A 19,711-nucleotide genomic window follows, 5' to 3' on the forward strand; every position below is an offset into this window, starting at 1 on the left:
TTAAACTGGGGGCTGACGGGAGATGACTGCCTGAGCGATCATTGGCTGCGTCTTTCTTTAATGACGCTGTCGCTCAAATGGTGATGAATTTATTACGGCCGTTATTTCATTTTTTTGTGTGGGTTTGTCTAAAAACCTGCTATCATCGGTTATGTTTTTTGTTGTTGTTTGTTTTGTAAGCAGAGGTAGGCTAAAAAAATAAATGTAATAGGCCTGAATAAAATATTTAAAATGTTAATATTAAAAATTATTACATTGCTATGACAGGTGTAATTTCAAATATGAGGGATGCAGGGCGATGGCCGTTTATTTGGAGAAGAGTGATGCTACATCCACCACCACGCGCGAGGCTGACAACAAAATGCCTGAGTGCTCCCTTCCTCCTCGCTCAGCCGAAGTGGAGTCCACTCCACCTCTTTCGACTGGCCTGTCTGCTTGGCAGGCGGCCAACCCAAGTGTGTGGAAATGACACCGCCAGGGCGGCAGAGATTTTCCTTCATTTCTCTCCTTCCCGATCGCAGACTGGGCTGACATTGGCTAGAAAGTGGAGCAGCTCGTCAGGGACAATCAATGCGAATCGATCGAGCTGTGCGGGGTTGAGGCTCCAGAGCTGGAAAATATCGCGGCAGCTGAAGAGAGAGAGAGAGAGAGAGAGAGAGAGAGAGAGAGAGAGAGAGAGAGAGAGAGAGAGAGAGAGAGATAGAGAGAGAGAGAGAGAGAGAGAGAGAGAGAGAGAGGAGTGGGTATTCAAACAACTCTGTCAGTAGCCAACCAACCTCCCTGCAAACAAATATGCTTTGGCTCTCGTAAACATGACACTCACTTAGTAAATACTAAAGTTAAAGAGCCACCAAATGTGTAATTACGCGGTGGGATCTTTGCTCCAAACGCATAAACTGTTGAGATACCCATCCCAAGCGAGTTGTTTTATGTTGATTGAGGGTACCATCATTTAAAATAAAGACTTTTAGGCCTAGAGACAAATAGCCCAGGCTATATGTTGAATACATGTGCAAATCACTTTTATTGTGAAACTGAAAACGTGTAAGATATAAATATATTTTTTCATGCTGGGAAAGCCTGGCTGTAATATTTCAAATGAATCATAATGACAGTACTTTGCTGGATGATTGGGGCATCGTTAAAGCCAAAAACGTCGTAAAACACACACCATCCATATTCATGATTCACTTCATCGAGTTATTATGCCCTGTGATTTACGTTTTTTCGGAGGAAATACTTTGAATTCATCATGATGTGTTGACGAAACAGAATTCACTCCGTCCTAATAAGTACATTGATGTCAACGGAAAGCAATCCATTTTCAATAGGCAAGCAATTATCAACTTTCTAACTAGCATTCCGTCTTGCCAGTTTGAAAGAGTGGCTGTCATGTATTTAACTGATAGGTTTCTCATTTGTGTAACTCCTTAGTTACACAGTTACTGTTTAAGAATCCAAATTTAAAGCTCCCCAAGATGTTTTTGGTGCATAGCTGCCTGCGGAGTAGCTCTGACACCTCCACACAGCTGTTTCTCTTCAGCAGAGGAAAATGTGAAAACGCTGTTTCTGTCATTGGACTCATCTCAATATATTAGACATTTTCTGTTTTTCCCACACCTGTTGCATTGCAAACATGTTGTCGCCTGGAATCACCACTGACTGACACCATCGCAACCTATATCAAAACACAAGTATTCCAGTAGCCTATGGTTTAAATAATTCCAAATTATTTAAAAGGGAAAATATAAGACACATAGGAATTTTGCTTGGAAAAGCCTTTCAAGGGCTAAACAGAGCTAAACACACTGACACCACAATGCATACACAAATAACACTATTTTATGTATATTCAGATAATACTGTGTCTCTCCACAATGTGGAAATAACTATCCAACAAGATCACAATCAAACAGTAGCTGGAAAATAATAAACATAAGGCTAACAACGCTAACATGCTGATGTTAAACAGATGTTGACCATAATATCCATTTCAGTTTAGCGCGTTAGCATGCTAACTTGCTAATCAACAGCTTAGGGTGATAGGAATGTCATTAGTTTTGCTAAGATTTGGGCATGAACCAAAAATAAAATAATTGGACACCCAAAGGTTGTTGGAGACGTTTCAATCAAAACCCCAAATATCTCATAATGGCACCAAGTTTGAAGTATACCTCACCTGTAATGTCCGTACCAAATTTCATGGAAAACAAAGGAGTTTGCATTCAAGGGGAGCTTTCTAAACCAGTTCTTGTCCAGAATCTTAACAATCAAAAAGTTCTATGTATGTCTACGTAAAGATAGAAAAGGTAATCCTCGATGTGTCAACAAAACAGTGGTACCATGGACCTAAACCAGGTTTGGTCCTCTCAGTTGTTGTTTTTTACATGTGAATCTATGTCTGTTTTTTTTTTTCTTTTGAATATCTCCTTTTAATTTATGGGGTATTAAAGGTGAAGTCAGTGTTTCTAGAGAACGCATGTTGTCAAAATCAGTTTTCGTCAAAATCTCCTCACGATCCGTTACCTGTCCATGCTGCGTGTGCACTGAAACAAAATTGGGTGTAAATACACAGCTTAGGCTCTGTTAACGGGCATGGTAGCCTATCATGAGGACATTTATTACAGTTATTTTGACAAAAAGCATTCTCCAGAATTGCTGACTCCACCTTTAATTAAAACTTCACTTTTACTGTTTATTTCCACTCAGGGATTAACACCCTTTCTGTGTCATTGTATCATCACATGGAATGATGCAACTCGAAAACAGTAATAATCCTGCCTCCATAAACCCCAACCCTTACCACGTTTCTTTTAGTCTTTTGTATCGTTCGCTGTTTTGACCTTCTAACGTCCTCTATCCCTGGTGAAGAAATGGAAGCTTTTTTGTTACATGGTCGTCTGCGATCATGTGTGTCTTTGGTGGGTTGAGAAGAGGGTCAGAGAGAGAAAAAGCATGAGGGAGAGAGGGAGAGAGAGTCATGCATGGATAGATGGGTGGGAGGGAGCAGCAAGCTGTGACTCTTGGACATGTTCTGGTGGGTGCACTGAACCCCGGAGGCTGCAGCCACACTCAGCTCTTTGTTGTTTTCCGTTTCTGTGCGCAAGGGAGGCAGGGTACTTTCCTGAGCTGGGGAGGAGGATTAAGCGTTGCATGGCCTCCATCCCCAGCTGCACACATGACCGGCACGGTTAGGAAAGCCCCCACGAAGACAGCCCAAAAAAAGAGGTACGTAAGGCATGAAGAAGGAAGGGAGCAGGGCGAGACGTGAACATCGGCCTTTCTCCAGCACTGAGGAATGCTGCAAGCCCTGTAAAACTCTCAAAATGATCACTGAAACACACTTTCAACATCCTCATTATTTTCAAAGAGGCTGGCTTGTTTTTCTTCTTCTTCTTCTTGTCTCCCCCAGCACTTCAAGTTTTTCCCTCTTGGTTAAGCGGCACAAACACAAAGCACGGTTTTGTTGCATTCATTCTTTGACCTCTAACCCCTACCTGCACCAACAATCTTCAAATAATTGTCATCCCATTGGCTCCATGCTTTTATCTAAATTATGACTAAATCTCCCTTGTTGGACATTATGAGTCTGGTGAAACTAGTGAAATTAAAGGTGGAGTCAGCAATTCTGAAGAAGGCTTATTGTCAAAATCACCTTTTGTCAAAATCGTCAAATAATTTGCACAATCTGCTACCTATACAGCCTGGGCTCTGTAAACAAAGGGGCTTTCCGTAGCAACTTGCCTGTTTACAGAGCCTAGGCTTTGTATTAACACTGGATTTGTTTTGTGTATCGTGAGGACATATTCACAGATTTTGACACAAAGTGATTTTTGACAACAAGTGTTCTCCAGAATCGCTGACTCCGCCTATAATCATATTATAAATGATACAATTCTGTTTACAAAATGAACCCATGTTGACCAAAACCCAAACGTGTGTCAAACATGACATCTACTGGCAGCAAAGGAGGTTCTCGCCCTCTCCGATTGGCAGCTCTTTGGTGCCAGGTGATGTCACTTCCTAAAGAATACCATAGATCATCTGTCACCAAGATGTACCAGCTGTTGAAGCAGAGCGCTCCAGTTGCTGTTTCTTTTCACAACCTCCAGGAAGTCACTGTGCCTGGAGAGAATTACTTCCAGCACGTAAAAAAACCACAACGTGTTGTTTTTACATTACGGTTTCTCTTACGGATTACGCAAACCAGATACATTGCGAGCTGTAGAGGTGCAGGAGGGCGTATTTTTTTGAGCCTCGGAGTGAGCCATACTAGCTGTTTCTCCTTTTCCAGTCTTCATGCGAAGCTACGCTAAATGCCTCCAGGCGCTGGCTCCATAGCTAATCACAGACAGGAGAGTGGTGTCAATCTTCAAGTCTAATTCCACGTCAAGAGAGTGAATTAGCGTATTTTCCAAAAAGTCAAACTTTAACAAAATCAAGTTTTCCAAAGGCAATTGTACAATAAAACGATGGGTTTACATGACTTTGGGTTTGGGCCTTGAGTGAAACCAACGTCATGAGATTGTTTCAGTGACTTTCTGCCGCAAGATTAATATTATTTCATTTGTGTTGAATCCCATACAACACAGATTGTGATTTAATGAATGGCTTCTGCTGTTGACGTGACTGCGAGTAACTGTAACTGGGAGTTAATTATGTGGGAACGTACAGCTGGATAAGCTTCAGTGTGTAATGTTGGAAGCGGCCATTTCTCAGTGGCTTTTTCTCCTACCGTTGTGCCAGCACGGCATGCCAGCAACAACAAACACTTAAAGTAGGGGTCAACAAATGTAGCTGCCAACAGGTCATTGCCATTACAGAAACACTCTACACTTGAGAAGCAGCTTTAAAGCTATAGTGCGTAATTTTTTCATATAAATTAATTTCGGTTACATTCCAGCCATCGTACATCAGAAGGTATTAAATCCATGCGCGATCGCCGATGGCTTACCTCATGTAAATGCGCCGACAGTATTGTTGCAATTACTCAAAATCCCCATGGGGGCAACATAAGTTACGCACTATAGCTTTAAAAATCTCTTTTAAAATGTGGTTTTCAGACATTGCCTCTGCATTTGGCCAGTCACTGCACACACAATGCAATGCAATGCAACAGCTTTTTTAAGGCAATACATCATACTTGGCAGTTGGGCATGTCTCAACACTAAAGAGAACACCAGCACAAAATTCAGCAAAGTTTCCCCTCTATTTCCATTATCATCCTCTATTTTCTATTTCACCACTCTTAGGTTTATCTCTCCCAGCAAAATTTGCAACTTTAAGGACATTCCATTTGCACTTTGGACAGGTATTGGGCACTCTGTTATCACCTAAATCTCCAAAGTGTTCAAGATACTGTTTTCCCATCCCCACTGAACAGGGCGCTATGTAAGGCAGTCCGTCCTTGCATGAAAGCCTGACTGCTCCAAGCTGCCTGATGAGCACTGGCTCCATTACTCCAGATTTATTACTCATCCTGCCACTAATCACTTGCTCAGCCTCATCTGTCAGTGAAGCAAGCGCCTCTATTGTCTCCACTGACAGTGTGAGGACAAAAAGGCAAGACAGAATTACATCAACAACTGTTTAGCCTGTGCCACTAAATAGGTGGTGTCATAGCCTTCTCAAATGATCATGTCTCTGAATGTAAAGAGGCAAACACTGCCCCTCCTGTGGCAGTACCAGACAACCAGCTGTTGCTGCTGTTTCTGTTAAAAATCAGGGGTAGGGCTCCATCTAGTGGCAAGTCTTTAAAGTAGCTGCTTGAGAACAATAAAGGTGAATTAAGAATTAAAAGAAGGAAAATAAATTAATAGTTCCGGTAATACTATTCTGGAGGGGGGGGGGGGGGGACTCCTGATTTCCCAAGCAGTACTACTGACCCCTTGCGACCCCCTAAGAGCTCACATGTAGGATAGGTTAATACCACTCTTATATCCAGATGCTTTAAGTTATGCTCTTCTTTGGAAAGGTCACCAAAGTTTTGGTTATAAATTCAACTAATGCCATCTGATCGGATCAACGAAAAGTGCAACACTCAATTTAAAACTATGTACATCTGCAGACAGGCAAACATGAGCGTCTGTTTTGCTAGAGTATAGGTTGAACAAAGGTACTAATGTTGGAATTTATTTATTTCAAATAGTTGTGTTAGTGACAGATCTTGAGTTGAACACCACATTGAGAAATATATTCAGGGCTTAAATGTAGGGCACCTAAAATGATCTGAAATATTTTCAATTAGAGACACATAATTCAATCAGAATCAGCAAACCCATTTTACTATTTTGTTTTGTTTTTTGGACTGCGCTATATATGTGTTTCTCAGAATACAAAAGACTCAGAACTCAACAAGGTCAAACTCCGTTATTTAGACACAATGAAATGACATCAGAAGAATGCTCCTATATTACATTTGGCTGAAGCACAATTTTACATTTTGCATAACTCAAAATACACAGCCCGTTCCAACCCTTTCAAAGCTGCTAACAAGAGAAGCAGTGTATTGTATTGTTATTATATAGTATTGTTACTCAGTGATCAATAAATACAACTGAAGGAGTTATCTGAATGAGCTAGTAAGCAACACAGGTACATATTTCACTTATTATTCATGTTGGAAAACAAGTGATAATACATTGTATTTTTCTTAAGGGCAGACTATAAAGAGAGGAGGATAGTTGGCTTTTAAAAAAGGAAATGAGTGTATTGCATGAACTAATAAAAGCAAGGCTATATTGCTGTTGAGTAAATGTCATCTGCCTCTACTGGTGGCCAGCAGGAACTTCAAAAGACATGGGTCTCTTCTTCATACATTTTATATCCATTTTACTTTATTTTTAAACTTAACAGGATGTTCCAAAATTGTATTTTTTTAAATGAAAAAGATGAGGGGTTATGGTTGTAGTGTACAAATGATCTCAGATTAAAGGTGGTGCCTCACTGTCCAAACTCAGGGATTATATTATTTTTTAAACCATGAATCATTATTTGTAAATGGTGATATTTGTGTAGTTTACTGTATTTAGCCTAGGGCATATGTTCAAATATGCATTAGTGTATTCAATCCAGTCCACCGAAGATCATTTTTAAACACTGAATCTCAATCAATAGGTGTACATTTATTTAACTAATTATTTTATTATTATTTTTTAATACAAGATTTACAGCGACGTTGAAGAAGTATCAAGTAGGCTACTTGCTTGGAATTCCAGACCCACAACTAGAACGATGTAAGCTGCAGAGCTCTGGATTTCCGGGGGAGTTTGCTACAGTAGCCTATTAAGTTGGGAACTACACTGCTCAAAACAATAAAGGGAACACATACTCAGAACAATGCAACTCCAATTCAATCACACTTCTGGGATATCAACCTGTCCAGTTAGGAAGCAACACTGATTTAAAAAATGTTTAACTTGCTGTTGTGCGAATGGAACAGACAACAGGTGGAAATGAGAGGCATAAGCAAGACAACCACTATTCAGGTATGGTTCTGCAGGTGGTGGCCACAGACTATTTCCCTGACCTCGTCTTTTCTGGCAGTTTTTTGGTCACTTTTGCATTTTGTCAGTGCCCTAACCACTAGAGGTAGCATGAGGCGGTGTCTGCAACCCATAGAAGTTTCTCAGGTAGTCCAGCTCATCCAGGATGGCACATCGAAGAAACAGACTACATGAGGGTGGTATGAGGGCCCGACGTCCACAAGTAGGGCCCGTGCTCACAGCCCAACACCGTGCAACCCGATTAGCATTTGCCAGAGAACACCAGGATTGGCAGATTCTTCATTGGTGCCCTGTGCTCTTCACGGATGAAAGCAGGTTCACACTGAGCACGTGACAGACATGACAGAGTCTGGAGTCCAGTATGACCAGTTTGGAGGTGGGTCAGTGATGGTCTGGGGAGGCATATCTTTGGTGGGTCGAATAGACCTCCATATGCTAGCCAGAGGTTCCTGGCGGCTATTAGATACCGGGAGGAGATCCTCAGACCCATTTGCAGACCATATGCTGGTGCAGTGGGCCCTGGGTTCCTTTTACAGAGTTGTTGAATGATGCCCTGATCCATGTCTGGCGGAGGAGATCCCACAGGAGAACATCCGTCGTCTCATCAGGAGCATGTCCAGACGTTGTAGGGAGTGCATACAGGCATGTGGAGGCCACACACATTACTGAGCCTCATTTTGAATTGTTTGAGGAATTTCCACAGATGGTGGATCAGCCTGTGATCTGATTTTTCCACTTTTATTTTGCGTATGTTTCAGAATCCAGACCTCCATGGGTTAATGATTTTGATTTCCATTGATCATTCTTATGGTATTTTGTTCTCAACGCATTCCACTATGTAATGCATAAAGATTTTCAACTGTAATATTTCATTAAGATGTGTTTAAGTGTTCCATTTTAGGGGTTCCCTTCATTTATTTTTGAGCAGATTAGTACATTTATTGATCATTCATGTTGCACAGAAACACAATTCTTTCATATCATTATTAGGCCTAGTCAACCTACATCACTAAATTACCAGCAAGAGATTGCCAGCGGGAGGAGGCCCCAGACGCACACGAGCTCGTCTTCGGGCGAAGCGAAATTTCGAGAATACCGAAACATGGCGCGTCGTGCGTGCGTGGGGGGCAACCCCTTCTCAGCCTCCATCTGATGGCAGCATCAGGCAGGCAGTCCCGTGAAAACATTTGCGTGGGAGTTCCCTTCACCGCCATGTCGGGATAGCGCACTTCTCTCTCTCTCTCTCTCTCTCTCTCTCTCTCTCTCTCTCTCTCTCTCTCTCTCTCTCTCTCTCTCTCTCTCTCTCTCTCCTCCGTACATCCTCCCCCACATTCCCAGCTTAGTACGGCAGTAGCAGCAGCAGCTCCTACAGCATCCAGCATCCATCCATCCTTCCCCGCCTGCCTGCCTGCCTGCCTGCCTGGGGAGCAGCAGTCCTACCCGGCGCAGCACCGACGCACGGAGGGGGCGCATCATCTTTCCAAGTGATGCCACAGCACCAGTCGCATTTCGACAACAAACACTAGAGAAGTAGACCCTAAAAGGAGGGCGAGAAAAAAAAAACCGCTTCAGCCACGAAGACAGCAACTGCACATGAAGATGTCTAACGCGGACATCGTCTTGAACACCGATCGGATGGTGAAATGTAAGTCAGCCTACATTTTCGCTGTAGATATTACATAACATCTGAAGTGTTGAGCTCCTTGTGGTTTTGGCAGACTGTGGCCTTAATTTTTCCCCCCACGTCGTGCGTTCATGGTGTAGGCTTTATGTATGTGCGGCCGTCAAGTTGTGTTCGTGGTGATGATAGAGGGCCATACTGGAGCTTTGATGTTGATAAACAATACGGGTTTTCTTTGCTGCACAGCCCCCACGAAGGAACGGGCAGTGGGCACACGGCTTAGAAGCAGTACCGAGGCGGAATACAGTATACGGATTTGAATTTTTTTAATTTATTTTTTATTGCACGAATAAAGGCCTATTTATGTTTTCATCTATAGCTGTCACGATTTGACTGCATATATCTTGGCTTTGGCTCTGGAATATGCAGGAGAGAGGAGAGGAGAGCGAGGAGAAGGGAAGAAAAAAAACGCTGATGGTGGTAGGAGCTGGGGCAGTGATGCAGCAGGATTTCACAGGCTTTGACAGGGCCAGTGGAAGAGGAAGAGGGCATGAAATTGACATTTAATGGGGTATATTTTACCAGGAGTGAGTCATGTTTTGATTTGATTTGAAAAAAAAGGTCCATAAGGGATCCCGAAAGCCGCAGTAGGATGTGTGTAGAAGAACGAAGGCTGCTCTGTCACAGAATCACTGAGGATACAACTTGGATCAATGGAGGATGATGAAGTGCCCACAGTTGCACAGTGCCAGAACTCATTTAGCCACTGCTGATATTGACAATGGAGCAGAATCAAGAATATATATTCACATTCTGTGTATTATCATAATGGACTGAGCAGCGCAGTCAGCGTTAACAACAACTTTGTCCTTTTGGCTACAGAGTTCTAAAAACATGGAGTAATCTGCACTGTGAGATACACTTATGTGACAGTGACTGCAGGCACAACTGAAGCCCTGCATGTATAAGCTGTTTGGATTGATAAGAGCTTTATTTAAGAATGATTCGAACAGGTCTCAAGCCTCACTAAAAGGACCAAGTTAAGTATATTGTCAAACAGGCATCACGACTGAATAGTTTCCTATCACAAGCTGGGATTGATGTGTACAAGAACAAACATTGTGCATCATAATTCTGAAACTCATCCATTTCATATACTGCTCATTCAAACGTTTCAGCATATTTGCCCTGTTAGCAGAAGATACAGTTCATTGTTTTGCCAGAACATTCCAGCCAAACAGTTCAGAGACAATTCTCTAAAAGTCATTTGTCAACCATAATGTCAAGGAGAAAGTTGGTTGAAAAGGACATTCTAAATGAACTGTTTTATGCTTGAGCAAAATAACACTTGGTTATCTATTTGGAAAAGCTTCATTGACATCCAGCAATTTGAGAATATTAAAAAAAGAATAAGGTTTGTATCAGAGCACAGCCAAGAATTCTGACTCAGTGTTTTGCTTTTGTAACACGGTCGTGTAACATTTGAGTACAAGGTTTAAAACACTCAAATAATGTATTTTTTCTGGTGGAATAAAACCATACATTATGTTAAATGTTTTGCTGTCATGTATAGGCCTCAGGCTGTGTTATTTCGAAACCTTGCTAAAAAGCTTCATCGTGGACTTCAAATCTCTATTATTGGGTCATTTTGACTTTCCAAAATGGAGCTTCATTTTACCAAACCCTCACTTGAGCTGATGGTCAGATGCTGTTACTGTTGTACCACAACTCTTTATTTATGCCAAGAATGTTAGCTGTTGCTTGACAAACGTGTGCACATTCCTTTTGTCAGATTTAACTGCCCTCCTTTCCTTTTATTCCACTATGAAAAAGTCATTGTTCCAATTCCCCAAAGGCTGAGAATTAAATAAAAATTAGATGCAAGGAACTGACACACACACACACACACACACACACACACACACACATCCTTCAAGTTATCATCAAAGGAAGCTATCAAGGCAACAGTGATTTTGATGAGTTGGGACTGACCCTTTTAAGTTATTTTATGTGGCGCATGTAGCAAACTACTGAGCACTGATACTACAAGGGACTCAAAGTTATTTTTATCCCTGAAAAACAAAAACTTCTCTTAAACATCAGCAAGTTCCTCAGTGGTTCTCTTTTCTCTTACATGTTTAAACCTGACAGTACATATCCTAGGAGTTACAGTAACTGCTGGTCTGTGCAGTTTGTTTTTCACGGCAGTCACCACTGCGCTGTGGGCATCAAGAGGCATATTCAGGTCAGTTATTTCAGGGATGAGGCCTTTAATACACCCGTGAACCATCTTACTTTATTAACATGCCTTGGAAGATAAGTTTCTCCAACTTTAAGAACATATGCACTGATGTGTCCATGTTGTTTGAAGTGCAAAAAAATAAAAGTGCAACAACAGGAGAAGCATTGACACATTATGTCAGCTACAAACTCTACTGGCCCCGCTGCGACAGGCTGAAACGTTAACTCCAGCTTTCGGTAGCAAAAAATGCAAATTGGTTCCAACAACGCTTATGTATGTTGACATTAATAATTTATTAATGGTTACGATGGAGCTTTTATCTACATGTTTAACATTACTCAGAAGGTACATAACCCTTCCAACATCACATACAGAAGATTGTATAGCCAGAGGAGCTGTAGGGTGTGGGGAAAATACCAACCTGGTATCACGCCGAGGCGTCTAATAGACACGCATGGACCGGCGTCTAACTCACACGCCTTGCCTGACCAGGGCGTGTGAGTTACACGCGCACCTCCCGCCGTCTAAATGAATGGAGGAATAGTCTAAATGAACGGAGGAATAGCACCAACAGGGGCCGACATGTTCTCCCAGGAATAGCACGACATGTTCTCCCAGCATTTCAATACTATCTAGCTGCAGCCCCCTCGGTGGTTAGGGTTAGGGCAAGGGGACAGGGAGAGGTTATAATATAGATAAAACATTGATGGAAAACCGCGGCCGCCATTTTGACTACGGGCGGCCGCGACAGCGGCCGCCATCTTGACTACGGGAGGTGCGCGTGTAACTCACACGCCCTGGTCAGGCAAGGCGTGTGAGTTAGACGCCGGTCCATGCGTGTGTATCTCACGCCTCGGCGTGAGATCGGGTTGCAAAATACACAGCACGACTCCTGACATAACGTACAAATCTCTACACTTGGGTTTGTGAGTGTTAATTGGACGTCTTATAAATGCACACTGTCTTGCTAGTCCAATCAAAGGAAGCCTTTCAACGGTTCCTGTCGTATCCATGGTCGGAACCCAGCAACACAAACCTAGCATATCATTTTTTTCAGATAGCTTGCAGAATGGAGGAATGTGTATTTTGGCATAGAACAGTGTACAGGAGGCTACAGTCTTCCCCTTACTCTCCCCAATATGATCAAAAAATGTTACGCATCTCTATGAACCTCCAATGCAAATTGCAGTTTTCCGTGGCAGAACTGGCTCTACTCCAACAGTCAGCTGCTGCTGCTGCTGCTGCTGTTGCCCAGCAACATACAGTATTTCATAGTTCAACTCTGCTCGGGTGCTGAGCAGAAGCCAGCTTTTCATCTCGTTTCATCTCACCATAGGCTCCCTCTACAGTATATTTCAGAGTGCGTATGCGTATCTGCGAGATGCGTTGTTGAATCTGTTAAGTCTGTTGGGCTTTTTTTTGGATTTCTTTGTTATGACTGGGTAATAATCCTTTGTAAGTCCATTATTCCTAAAAAGGCTAAGCGTAAAGTCCCTTTCCAAGAATCTGCAGGTGGAAAACCTTTTTATTGTATTGTGTGTCAACTAAAATCCACAAAATACAAAAACAGTCAGATTGTGATTTGGGTTTCTGCATCATATAAACCTTTACATGCATGCAATGTAAATAGCACTATACCTACACCACTGTATTTGACTTTGACAGTTTTCAAGTATACTTTTCAATGGCCTAATTGCTGTTATATCACATTGGCTCATTCACTTCCTCCCAATCCTCCCCAGTGGGTCATTCACTGCCAGGTCATTCACTGCAGTTGGGATGTATTTTGTTGTATAGCCATTCAGTTGGCTGTCACTGAGTCAACAGAAGAAGAAAAAACATTGCTAATTCATCAGTGCACAATGACATTAAATCAACTTAAACTTGAGAAAAACTTGTGTTGTGACTATAGTGAGTGTGTGTACTAGCTGGTTAAGTGTAGAGGCACACATTGCCATCACAGATATACACTGCAGCACACTGAGAAAAATTGGAGTCCCTATCATGGGAGTAGCAAATTTGGGATTACTCTCATCAAGTCTTTCATTATTAAAGAGCATGTTGATCATGTTCAGTTTCAACCTGAGCCTGAGACCCTTCCTTTGTTGTCTCTTTATTTGGCGGTGCAGAGTGGCCCTGTTTGCTATGCACTGCACAAATCTGGCGTGCGTACCCTTTACTCCTGAATATACTACTGCTGACAGCTTGTGTTATGTGTGCATATGTGCAGGGATGAAAAGAGTACTATAATAGTGCCAGTAGCCTACTAAAATGTGTTGCTCAAGTAAGAGCACTGGTAACTTTAAGACAGTTTACGCTGATTAAAGTTAAAAGTTGGTCAAATAAAGTGTACACTCTGAGTAAACATTACTGTGTTGTTAATGATATATGATATAAATATTTAATAAAAGACCACCTTCAGGATGCAAAATAAAAAGTATATCAGCTCTCTGGGTGTGAACCGCACCACCAAGGCCTTACGTCCAAACCAACAATAATGTCCTCCTTCAAAGACAAATATGAGAAGCCTGTGTAAACAATAAATATTCAATCAACATCAAAAGAGACACAATTCAGATAATTACCCCTAAATTGCAGACAGTCCAAAAGAGCAATGGACACCGCTAAATTGAATACTTTGCCACTTTTAAAGCTCCCATATTATACACTTTTCGGTACTATTATACACCATATTATATGGTCTTAGTGGTCCCTAATACGTTTTTCTTTAATTGTTTGCTGAAAAAAACTTTCAGATCATGTATTGTACTATGCTGATGTTCAGCTAATCTCACAATGGCCTATTTTTTAAAAAGAGCTGCAGCTCCCCTCGTAAATATACAATCTTTGAGCTCCCCCCACCCCCTGTCCGGAAGCGAAGCCAGATACGCCTCGCCCTCTGTCTGTCAGGGCCGTGGACCAATAAGAAATAGGGGTGTGGGCTGCACAGTGGAAGCTTCTGGCTTTCCAGTTTGTGAGGTCAGAAACGAGGAGAATTCTGACTGGAGTATATTGGGGGGGGGAGGGGTGGGGGTTTCAGAAAGGGGGAGAGTGAGAAAAGGAGAGATTGTTATTTTTTAAAATATTTTGGCAGTCTCTAGGCACACCGTGGACCCATGGATATGTTAGAACACATTTAAAAAGTGCATTTAGCATAATATGTGACCTTTAAAGTCGTATAATGGGTCACCAAGGCAACTGACACAGACACGTATAAATTATATATAGCCAGAACAATAATTGCACACAGTATACCTTTCACATAGCAATACGATTCTAGGCAAAGCAATGTACAGTGAGTTACAACAATCAGTGTTGCTGTCATATTCGCCATATTACTATGAACATTATTCTATAAGAACTTTGCACTTCAAAGTCTTCTACCATCTGCTTGATAGGTTCAACTTCTCTGCTTGTTCATTCACAATTGCCGGTCTAGCATTGTGGCTGTGTTTGATTTGGTTAACTTAGTTTGTGCCGAACAAGACTTTGTCCCATGTAGAGTGAATGTAATACGTTACTTCCACCCATGCTTGTGTGTTTGTGTGTGTGTGTGTGTTTGTGTCCAGCTCATCGACACACCATGTGACATATTTTTCTTTTCATCTGAATTATTCACAGCTCAGACACTTTTTTAAAAGAGTTTTTCTGTGCTAATCCAGATGATCTGTAGATTAGAGTCAATGCATGCATGGCCATTGGAAGCTCGTGGTCGCAGCACAGCACAGCACAGATCAGCTCCAGATCTAATAAATAACCTTTGCAGCCACTGAAGTAATGATCTGTGGTAGGATTTCACAGTTTCACAGTCAGGCAGTCTGTTTGGCTAGGTGACTGCTGCATTTTAATGGCCACAGGCTTTAGCAATCCAGGGAGAGTGCTGCATGGATGCTTAGATCTTAGCCGAGTTTTATCCAGCACTCTCTGAAAAATATTTAAGTATCCCCCCCCCCTACTACTGGAAAAACTGATGTTATTAACCGACTTTTCCCGCTGCTGATCAAGTAGAGATGACAATATTAGCTGGGAGGCTTTTATTTTCTAAATCTAATTCCACACTTTAAATAAATAATGCTATATCCAGTGTAATCTATATAATAAAGAAGAATTAAATGTCAATCCAATACCGTCTATTATTTTTAATTGTTTACTCTACAGATAGACATTACTGACACATTTGATATTATACACTCATATATTCACAGACAAATTGCCTCCAATAAGCCCTCTGCATATAAAGCACAGCCATGTTTATGAAGATGGTCTTCATGCCAAACATATACACGCCACTGTAAGACGACAAAGATGGATGCTGCAGCAGCACAATAATGCCTGCAGGCAAATAGGATTTCTGCATGAATTCCTTGATGATAATGTTGTCTGCATCATTTCCGAGTGCTGTTTGCCACTACCATTTTCTCACAACAGTTGCAGCACAAACTCGGGGGATTGAGTTGAGAATTGTAAATTTGGTAGCATTAACATAAGCCATGGTTACTGTGTGATGATGTCACCTCTGTTTTTTTATTAAATGTCAGCGTGCCTTGCGCCTGTGCTCTGTCCTCAGCTGTCCCCTTCCCCCTGAGCCACCGCCTTACGTTGAAGGAAGTGTTCGACTGCGAAGGGAAACCTCGCGTGGATCTCCTGAAGGCCCACCTCACCAAGGAGGGCCGCGTAGAGGAGGCTGTGGCACTTAAAATCGTCGCTGAGGGAGCAGCCATACTGCGCCAGGAGAAAACTATACTGGACATAGAGGCACCAGTTACAGGTAAAGAAAATAAAACCCTGTTAAGAGATATTTGCCTGGTACTTTTCACATATTCAGCGGCAGGTCGACACACCTGGAAGGTTTAAACTAAAGCAGTGGTTGTAGAAGTGTTTCGATTCTTTACTTAAAGCTGGGGTGGAGAATTTGGGGAGAAAATAGCAGTTGGGATAGAGATTTGAAACCAAATACCTCAACCGCTCCACTTGTTCTCTTTGGTCCCTCCCCTATGGTCCCTCCCTGACACGCTCTACACCAACAACGTCGGTGCCAAAGTGAATGGACAGTCCCAACAGCCAATAAGAACAGAGAATCGTATTTTTTTATTTATTTTCGGAGCCTCGCTCTGATTGGTCAAAGTGTACCGCTCAAGTTAATTTTGACCAATCAGAAATCAAATACCCCAGCTTTAAAGGTGCTCCGAGGAACGTTCAGCTTGTGTTCATTCTTGCACACCCTTTAGGACAAAAGCAGTAGTGTTTTTACTATGGCAGGTGTAGTTCCTGAGTGAGCGTACCCATGACAAAGGCATCAAGAAAAACTATATAAAAATAGCATTCTTTGCATTGATGGTCTCCTTTGCTGTTAAATGTAGGATCATCAGAGGAAAAATTAGACTGTTCCAGAAATATTTAAAAGTTCCTCGTAGCACCTTTAAGTAAAAGTAGCAACATCTCAATTTAAAAATACTCCACTTTAAGTAAAGGTCAGGCATTCAAAACCTTGCTTAAGTCAAACTATGTAAGTATCAGTGGCGTAACTTTAATGTTCATATTGGTGGGGACACATTTTGGCGAAACGTCACACAATTTGGCGAAACGCCCTCGCCCCAGACCCAGCATCCAACCGCTCACTAGTTTATTAACCAAACCAGTTTTATCATGTATCTATGTAGCCTACAGTTTAGTCAAGAGTTGAGCGGCTATCAATCGTTTTGCACTAAAAAACGTATTATATTCATACATCCTTGGCTGCTTATGTTTCACAGTAGGGCTGTCCCTGACTCGGAATTTCAGTTTACGAGTGAACCGGAGAGTTGGAGCACAGCTGAAGCGTGAGCGTGCCCGAGCCTCGGTGAGCCGGTGAGAGAGAAACAACACAGAGCCGGTGTTGCACCGAAAGCTGTGACCTGTCAGAATGTGTGACTCTAGAGGGCGCTGTTCTTATTGATTAACCCAGTCCCATAGTGAAATATAGGCTATGTAAAAATGTTGGTCCATTGCGCAAATCGTATAAATTACTCAAAATTGGCACTGAAATGGCCAGATTATTATTTTTTTTTTCAAAGGTGAATAACCAACCTAGTTACCCATCACAGTGAAATGTGTAGGCTATACTTTTTCCACTGCGCAAACATTTTAAATTGGAAGCAAACAACTGCAAAATAATCTCTAAATTTTTTGGCTGTTTTTGTGAGACTATGTTTTCAGCTGTGGACCAACATAGGTATTAAAACATTTCACTGTAAGACTGGGTTGTTATATGTCTACAGTCTATTGAAATCAGTTAAGAAATAAGAACAGCGCCCTCTAGGGTCACAGATTCTGACAGGTCACAGCTTTCGGTGCAACACCGGTGACAGCTGCAGAGAATGGTGATTTGCGTGAGTAAAAAAGACAAGATTCTCGCGGTCTACGGGGGCTTAATTGTTTCCAAGGCGACCTATCATTACTACAGCACATAGCAGAGCAGAATCAATAGGCATACATGGTGCGCAATTTGCACACTGCAAACGTACATCTGTTTTGGTTTTTTCTTTTGCCATTTCCTCTTTAGGTTTGACCACTCTTCTTCTATGGCGTTTGACGTGACGTGACACATTACCGCCACCTATTGCCCTGGCATGATAACGTCAGTGTTTTGTATTGATTCCATAGATAGTAAATAATATGGATGTAGCATCCGGGCTGACCTCAGTTATTCACACGGCATCCAATAATCCTGGTTTGTGCGCGTCGCCATCTTGTGAGATTTTTACTCCGCCTCACTCCTCTTGCCGAAAAGGGGAATCGACGTCACGTCGGGGGGAGGGAGATAGCTGACGTATACCTCCGAGGCAAAGTGAGGGATAACGGGCGGAGAGCTGTCACTCAAGAGATCGCGCCAATACATTTTAACCTCCAAAAGAATAAAAACTAGCGTGGGCCAAAAAAATTCACCTCCATCAGTGTTGTCATGGAGATATGACCTAAACATACAGACTAAAATGGATTTGTGGCCCAGGCTGTAAATAGGTTTAATAAGACTTTGAAAACAGCCTATCTAACAAGTGAGTCAAAGAAAAACTGCTCGTCTTGGCGCCACCCCCAGTGGCACTTTCTGGTTACTACAGTTGTAGGTCACTTCCTTATTGGATGCCGGTAAAAATCACTGAGGTTGGGGCTTGATTGATTCCGAGATGACAGCAGAAGCTGTTTTACCGCTCTCAAATTAAGCAACCAATCACTGCGAACCGAAACACAACCCACGTCAACCAACAGGAGGCAAAGCCAATCACAAAATACATAAGGCGGGACTATAAAGAGGCAACGCATTAACCTTTTCTCGTCGTTGTCATATCGTTCTATTGGTGTGGACAATTTCAGCCCATTTGAATATTGGTATGGACACGTCCACACCGTCCATACGCAATTTTACGCCTATGGTAAGTATCAAGAGTGAAGTAGAAGGAAAATGGTCCCTCTCATTGTTAAATTATAGATGATGTTTTGGATAAATAGTAGGCCTACTTCTGCATTCATCTGTTTTTCATGTTAGTATGTAGTGCATTTTTTCAAGCAATCCGAAGGAAGGGGGGGATTTAAAATAATGTATTCACCTTAAGAAGTAGGAGAATATCCTCTACCCATAAAATAACAACATTTGAAGATCTGAGGTCTCCTACGGGCATGTAGAGTTTGCAAATGTGTAATCTGAAATGCTAAAGCTGTCGGACAAATGTTATGTAGTATAAAGTATAATATTTGCCTCTGGGATGTAGTGGAGTAGAAGTATTGCGTTGCATAAAATGGAAATAAAAGTGAAGACAGGTCCCTTGAATTTGTACCTGTCAGTACAGAACTAGTAAATGTTCGCTTGATTGTATTTTACCAGTTCAGATGTATTATGACATGCATGGGCTGGTGATCGATCTCACATCAGATTCTGTGTGCCTTTTTTACCACACAAAGGTTTAACAGTAGAAAACTGGCTTTTTAATTGGCTATTGAACAATATTTTACCACCAAATGTGCCACATCTAATGATAAATTGTGTCATATCTAGTTAAGATTAATGTAGCCCTAACACCTGTGCAATAAAGCTTACATTCCAATGGTGAGCTTTTTCTGAAACAACCCCCAACATTGTCACCTGGTATTCACACAAGCTGCCCTGCGACTCTCCAAAGGATAAATGGGTTTATGGCTAATGGAGGGAAAACATTTTCAAAGATGAAATCAATTAAATGAGTAATGAAATGAGCATGATCTCTTATCTCATGATCAAAAGCATGTACAGAGCGTGAGGGAAGAAATCATTTGGATAGACATTGCCAGCCCTGTGACAGAATAGCAGCAAGTCAAGGGACTGAGGGATTG

General features: G+C 41.9%; 1 protein-coding gene across 1 annotated transcript in view; it reads left to right on the top strand.

Annotated features, from left to right (window-relative positions):
* Positions 1–3,153: 3,153 nt before the first annotated feature.
* LOC307260979 (protein phosphatase 3 catalytic subunit alpha-like) overlaps positions 3,154–19,711 on the top strand; it is a gene marked incomplete at both ends in the record, with an annotated part of 34,483 nt that continues 17,925 nt past the window's right edge. The window contains 3 exon segments of the mRNA XM_080041397.1: positions 3,154–3,186; positions 3,189–3,228; positions 15,936–16,136. Coding sequence (XP_079897523.1) covers positions 3,154–3,186; positions 3,189–3,228; positions 15,936–16,136 — 274 coding nt within the window.

This window comes from Ammodytes marinus, assembly GCF_949987685.1.
Source record: "Ammodytes marinus genome assembly, chromosome: 14".
NCBI lineage: Eukaryota > Metazoa > Chordata > Actinopteri > Uranoscopiformes > Ammodytidae > Ammodytes > Ammodytes marinus.